General features: G+C 37.3%; 1 protein-coding gene across 1 annotated transcript; it reads right to left on the bottom strand.

Annotated features, from left to right (window-relative positions):
- Positions 1-2,554: 2,554 nt before the first annotated feature.
- On the bottom strand, positions 2,555-3,499 carry LOC115306012 (olfactory receptor 6M1-like). Its single transcript, XM_029956170.1, has one exon. It carries the CDS (start codon positions 3,497-3,499, stop codon positions 2,555-2,557), a length of 945 nt encoding a protein of 314 aa, XP_029812030.1.
- Between the last annotated feature and the right edge of the window lie 3,769 nt (positions 3,500-7,268).

Genomic DNA, 7,268 nt, shown 5'->3' with positions numbered 1-7,268 from the left:
GCCTACTGCACCTCTAAACATTTCATTAAATCCAATTATACAGCAAACACTCCCAAAATAAACTTAGATTGTATTGCAGTTTCACTTAACAGTATATAAAATGCTGTGTTGTGACAGGTATCAACTATCCATTAGATACTGAATCAATTTTTCTTAAGCACTACTAACTGCTTGCTTTTCTTGAAGCTAGATCATTCTGGATATTTCCTGTTAGACCTATGAGTGCAAACATATGGTTTCTTTGCTGTAATATCTTCAGATGGATGGTGTTCCTTTATGATAGTCTGAATCCATTCTTAAGGTAGCACTTTCTCTACCTGTTTCCCCAAGATAGGGTCATGCCAACTCTTAAGGTCTCCATCATTATTCATGGAGCTAAAGTTAATGACCACACTGGTAGAGACCCTTTTTGATTTTAGAAATACTTATTGTTTTTTCCCTGTTCTTATGCTGTCTTTTTAGAGTGCTTATCTCCCTGGCACCCAGATCAGTGGCTGCATGAATCGAAGGCAATTTAACTCCTTGTGAACGGTTCCTCTTACAAATTAGCAAATCAGGAGAGGGCATCTCACCTCCAATCGACCAATTGGATCCTCCTTCCAGGAATTTGGATTTTGACCTGAGATCATTTTAAATACATATCTAAATAAACTCTCTTTCCCTCTTTCTCTCTCTCTCTCTCACTATATATATATATATATATATATATATATATATATATATATATACACATACAAATGTGTTCAATATATATGCGTGTATATATGAATATATATCTATGACTGGCTATATGCATATATTTACAAATGATTGAGGCAGCCATTATCTTCTGTGTGCACAGAGAAGTGGAATAAAATAGTTGGCAAAGAGAGAAACATGAATCAACTTTGTATGGTAGGCTGTAACAAATGACCACAAAGTTGGGGTCTTAAAATGGCTCAAAGATATTTTATCACAGTCTGGAGTCCAGAAGTCCAAAATCAGTTTCCGTGGGCCTAAACAGGGGTCAGTGGGCTGTGCCAGAGGAGAGAACCCATTTTCTTGCCTTTTCCAGCTTCTAGAAGGGCATTCCTCGGGTCATGGTCCCTTCCTCTATCTTCAAGACAGCAACACAGCATCTTCAAATTTCTCTCTGCTTCTGCTATCACATTACCATCTTTTGAGTGGTAAATCTCCCTCTACTGTCTCTCACATAATGACACGTGATGACAATTAGGACCCATATAGATAATTCAGGACCTGAATATTTTCGGGGACTGTTATTCAGATACAGGGAGAAAACCAGTAATACAGAGATCATATAACCCCAGAGAAAGGAAGAGAAGGAGCAGAGATTCTGAGGGGAAGAGGGTACCTGCCTTGGTTCCTTAAGGTTTTCTAATTCCTGATTCTCAAACCCTTAACAAGTAGGTCTTCCTGTTCCTTACCTTCTGGCATTCCGTACTTCTTGATTATTATTATCACAAACACTATTTTACTTAAACTAGCTTGATTAGATTTTTGTTTTCCCCAAACCATAGAAATTCTAGGATGCTTATTTTTTCTGTATATATTGCACATTGGTCAGCTGCCACAATGGGTTAATCTAGACCCCTGGTCCATTATGGCCTCAGGCTAACTGGTTTTCCTTTCAAGCCAATTGCCTCTCCCAGTCTATTCCGACTGTAACTTAATCTGCCCTCATCCACAGGTCTGCCAGACAGTTAGGGCAGTCAGGCAATGCCCTGGTTCCAGAAGAAAGTGGATAACTTCCAGGTTAACTCTTTTCCCTCTTAAGTTTCTTCCTGTTCCACACTACCTGGTACAGTGAGGTGTAAAGTAGACTGAAGTCTGAATTCCCTCAATTTGTGCCAATCTCCAAGGGTATGGTTTGGGGCAAGAGGCTTAACCTCTGTGAACCTTGATTTTCTCATCTGTAAAATGGAAGTAATAGTTACACCTTCTCAAGGTTCAGAGGATGAAGTGAGATATATAGATGTAATATTTAAGTATGCTGTACAAAACTTGGAATACTCATCCTCCTTGTTTCTTTTATTATCTACAGTATTTAGCTGTCAGGGATGAAGCCAGTCATATAGACCACCTGAAAAGAACCAGTCAAAAGTGCTCACTATTGTACTTCTTAGACTATCTTGGGTAGTCCTACAATAACAATGAGAAAAAAGAAAATCACTAAATGTATTTCCCTCATTACTGTTGAAGAAATCAGGGTTCAGAAAGGCTAAGTGTCACATGAATAAAAAAGCAAAAGACTCAGGCTTAAAATTCATGTTTTTGCAACTACAGTTAAGTATTTTTCATTAATTCATGATGTTCAGTGTGTGAGATGGTCTAATAATAGGATTCAAAATATGTTATTTTCTCTATGCTTGAATTGCCTCCTTTGGACCTTGATTACAATACTTTGTACCTGATGTGGCATAAAGTCTTTTTATATCTTTCCATAAATCTGTGATTTTGTGGTCTTCAAGCATGCATATTCCATATAGAGTTCAAGGGTTGAAAATAGGCATTCTTAGCAAATGAACTTACAAGTTCCCTGAGACAATAAGATTCAAGTTCTCCTGTGTAATAAGGACATGATGTTGTTTATTGCTTCTCTCAAAACTTCTTTCACCTTTTCATTCCTCAGACTATAAACGAAGGGGTTCAGGAGAGGGGTCACCATTATGGTCATGACAGCAGTCACTTTGTCAAAATCCAGTGAACGGCTCTGGCTGGGCTTCACATACATGAAGATGTTGCTCCCATAAGCAATGGAAACGACCATGATGTGAGAAGCACAGGTGGAAAAGGCCTTCTGACGTCCTTGGGCTGAGGGGATGCACAAGATGGTAGAAATGATGTAGGTGTAGGACACAATGGTGAGTACCAGTGAGGTCAGGAGGACGAAGGAAGATAAAAGGAAGTTTATCATCTCAATGAAATGAGTGTCTATGCAGGCCACCTGTAGCAGAGGGGCAATGTCACAGAAGAAATGACAGATTTCTCTATAACAGAAGGGCAGTCTGGACACCACAATAATTGGGCACAGTATTGAGAAGAAAGTTCCCACCCAGCAGCCCAGAACCAGTAGGAGACAGACCCTACTGTTCATGATGATGGTATAGCGCAGGGGGTTACAGATGGCCACATAGCGATCAAAAGACGTCACTGCTAGGAGAATAAACTCCACTGTCCCCAGGAAAAAGAAGTATATTTGAATCATGCAGCCAGCAAAAGATATGGTCTTCCTGTTCTCTAGGAGACAAGCTAACAACTTTGGGGTAACTGAGGTCGTGTATAAGATGTCTAAAAATGACAAATTACTGAGGAAGAAGTACATCGGGGTTTGGAGGCAATTATCAGCCCATATTAGGGAAATGATGACAATATTTCCTGTTAGAGTTAGCATGTAAGTAAACAAGAGGACCACAAAGAGGGAGATCTGAAGCTTCCGGATAACAGGCAAGGCAGTCAGGGTAAATTCAGTCACTGTGATCTGATTTTGCACATCCATTGCATTCAATACCTAGTGGGTAGTGCATCTCTGAAAAAAAAAATTATAGAGATGAAAATCAGCTTATCTCAGTATCAGTGATAAATTTACAGTAGTAAAAGCTTTGAAGAGTCAAGAGTCACTCTAGAAAAAGGTAGAACCTTAGATAAGTTACATGACTTCTTCTAACCTTAGTATTATCATATTTAACATTTTTGGTTGAATGAAATTTTCTCCATGGTCTCATTAAGCTCTATTATTTGTATGGTAATCTCTTTGACTCAATGCTCCTTCCTTTCTCTTTCATTCTTCCTGAGATACTGCTTTTCTAACTAAGTTCTGTGCCTGAGAAGAGAGAATTCTTAACTGAGAATTTCATTAAGTCCATTTGGAAAATGGTAAAAGGAAATATTAATAAAAGTCGACTTACTTTTGTCCAAATCATTTCAACCCATCTGGTGTCATCTACATAAAAGAGCAGAAACTAAGAAACTGACCAAGAGAGTCAAATGAAAGGGAACCTGTATTTGTCTCTCCTCACATTTGTGATTGGTATTGCATGAGTCTCAAGGTGATATCTGATTGTCCCCGAGTTGCTCTGATGTGATAATAATTGATCTCCATAAAGCCACATAGGTTTTCTTTGTTTTTATTTCTTATACTGATATAACGGTTTTGATGTCCACACTGTTACAGTAGGTGCATGATGTATGGTTCATCATTTGCAGAACCTATTTCGGACATTTGAAAACCCTCTACTGGGAAAATGATCAGTGTATTTTTTCTTTGTTCCTTGCAATGTCATGTGTATGGCAGCATCCAAAAGAATAACAAAGTTTTTCCCTTTCATTCCCCAACTGGGAATTCTTACAGGTTTTCTTAGTTCTCTTATACCTTGTATTCTTTTCAGGAATTTGAACATCAGCTTGTTAATAGTAGTGAAAGAAACTGAATGCAGATGTTGGTGTTTGAAATACTCATCTTGGAATACCATGCAAGTTGGCTGAATATCTATTGCACGTCTCTATAATTCAGTGAAGCTGAATTTATTTTGTAGTTAATCCTTTATTTTTATGTTAAAATTAAATTGGTTAAAATGACCAATTTATGAACCTGAACTAAGTTGTTTTAGGTTTGGAAAGAAGGTCACTTACATCAAACTCTCTCTCTGAAAAGTAATTCCTAGAAGTATTTTTGCCATAAAGACTTTTTTTTTTATGGATTTCCATTTGAAAAGTTTGCTGTGACTTTTCTGGTCCCTGTAGTTGCTCATTATTTGTATTCACCATTCATTTATTCCAAAAACAAACTGCTTTTAAGTGATCAAAGGACCTTAAAGGGTTTGATCTATTGAACTAGGTAGGGTCTTAAAACCAGTACTTGTGTTTTCACCACTAATACTATAATGTTGATTCCTACCCCAATGGCTGCTGCACCCACGTAATAAATTTCCAGACTGATTCCTACAACACAAAAAGAGAAAACCAAAGCCGGATGGACACGTGTTAATGTTAACTAAGGTCAAATACGAAAACAGAAGGTCAAATTCTCTAAGATGAACTAAAGATGTTGCATTGCTTTCCTTTGGGGAGTCTCTTAACTTCATGATAGTGGAAGAGAACTTGGCTTTGTGTTGGTCTTCTCTAGATGACCTCTGCACCCTCCAGAGCCCATTGTAGTCTAAGTGGGGAATGGTTCTGCATTAGACCATCGGTGTATAACAATTTTATTACAACTTGGCCAAATTAAGACTTTCATGGTAGGGAGGGAGATTCTTCATTTCCATTTATGGATCTTTAAAAAATGGCATTGATGTGCACATTTGCACATTAAATTTTTTTTAACTTTTACTTATTTTTGAGAGACAGAGCATGAATGGAGGAGGAGTAGAGAGAGAGGGAGATGTGGCAGGGGGTGGGGATTAGAGATTATTTGGGATCTTTGCAGCTGTCAGTAAAATGTAACAAAGTTTAATTTAACTGAAGTACATTAAAAACTTGCATCTACAGACTTACAGTAAAGCTGTAATATTTGACACTGCAGACAGCATAAGTTTTGGGGAAGCAGTGATTACATTTTAATTCATCAAATACACAGGTAAGCAAATTTAGTGAGACTCAAACTGCTTAACATATAAATACGAATACTTGCATAACAAAGTATACTTACATCATGCTGATTGTAACACAGTTGGTATTTTCTCCATTCAAGAGTGTGAAGAAACTCGAAATTTGGGTATGTTTTTCCTACTGCATTCCATCTATTTTTCTTTAAATTCTGTTATTGCTCCAGTTTTGAAAACTGTGTAAATTTCAGTCTTAGTCTGAGCCTTTTCCCCACGTGGTACCTAATTGCCCTTTGAAAACCACACCAAATGGTTCTTCGGTTTTTGTGGGAGTGTTCCATCCGCCTTCCTCTGAATGAAAAACTGTCTTTTCTAGTAAGCTCTGTCAGTTTCTTTTAGTTCTTTTTTGTATTTCCACAGAAAAATTTAAACCTTGACTTACACCAGGATAAGTCCAAGTGTTAAATGATCATTTAATCTTTCATGTCCTGTGTACCTCAGTCTCAGAGATTCCTCTGACTCTCAAGTAATGTGTATTCTGGAGCATGTTTTTGTCAAGAAGAGCAGAAGAGTGAGGTTTGGTGGCAAATGGGAAAGTCACACACTGAAAGCCCAGCAGGTCCTCTGACTTCTAGTTTGGATCTCTGGCTAAAGTGCCCAAAAGCTTCTTAAATTTCAGTTGGGTTTTTGTTTGTTAGTTTTTAGTTGCAGGAATGTAATTTCCTCTCTATTTAGTGAATTTCTCTTTCTTCTGTGGATGCACCCAGACACTTGGCATTATTCAAACCACAGGACATTAGGCCAGAAGAGGACTTCACAGGCAAATGAGTCAGCCTTGCTCTCAAATATTCTGCAGTGTCTCTCCACCGAGGTACTGTGCAGGGGTGCTAAACTCACAGTTTCTTAAGGCGACTCATTCTACCTGAAAGACCCTATCATGAGAACTCATATTTGCTTTCACTGAAACCTCTCTCTAAACTGTCACCATTTGTTGGATCACCCCTGTTTATTCATTGGGTACATTGTGACTTGATTTTAAATGTAATGGCCTTTATTTCCTCTCTCCAGAAAATAACACTACTCTGCCTCTGTTAAATATGAACTTTGAGAGTTAATGAGATTTGTGTTTATCTTCAGAGATTTGGTTTCCAATGTCTCCTGGGATTATGGCATAAAAAAAGGTTGTTATTATTGCAATCTTAGAACATTAGAATTGAAGTAACTAATCAGTTTTAAAGTTAAGGTCTCCTGGAAACGTCTCCTGGTTGTTTATTTATTTAAATTGAAGCTTATAGAGCTGCTTTAAAGCCTCAGGGAACTAGAAACTTGGAAAACTTTAAACAACTATTTTTTCCTGAAATGACCAATGTATATTAAAATAAGTTTCAAGAGTGATGAACCACGGAAATCTACCCCAATGAACCAAGAACACACTTTACACACTGTATGTTAGCCAATTTGACAATACGTTTGTTATATCTAAATAAATGAGTAAATATCATACAACAAAAATAAAATAAAATTGAGAAAAAGCTATAAGATGCTTTACAAACAGAGATTATTTGCATAGATTTTATGTGTACATACTTATTTTAATTGCTGTATGATGTACAATTTAAGTATACAGTGGTTGAGTTTTGAAACATCTTCACACTCATATAGCCACCAGAACCATTATGATGGCTTACAATATTTCCATTATCTTAGAAAAACTCCTGCACCCTT

The sequence above is a fragment of the Suricata suricatta genome, chromosome 11 (assembly GCF_006229205.1).
Source record: "Suricata suricatta isolate VVHF042 chromosome 11, meerkat_22Aug2017_6uvM2_HiC, whole genome shotgun sequence".
NCBI lineage: Eukaryota > Metazoa > Chordata > Mammalia > Carnivora > Herpestidae > Suricata > Suricata suricatta.
The sequence above is the reverse complement of the archived record's forward strand: the minus strand, read 5'-3'. Positions and strand labels throughout refer to the sequence as shown.

Coding starts and splice junctions, on each gene's coding strand:
- LOC115306012 (XM_029956170.1), bottom strand. CDS start 3,499: ATGGATGTGCAAAATCAGATCACAGTGACTGAATTTACCCTGACTGCC.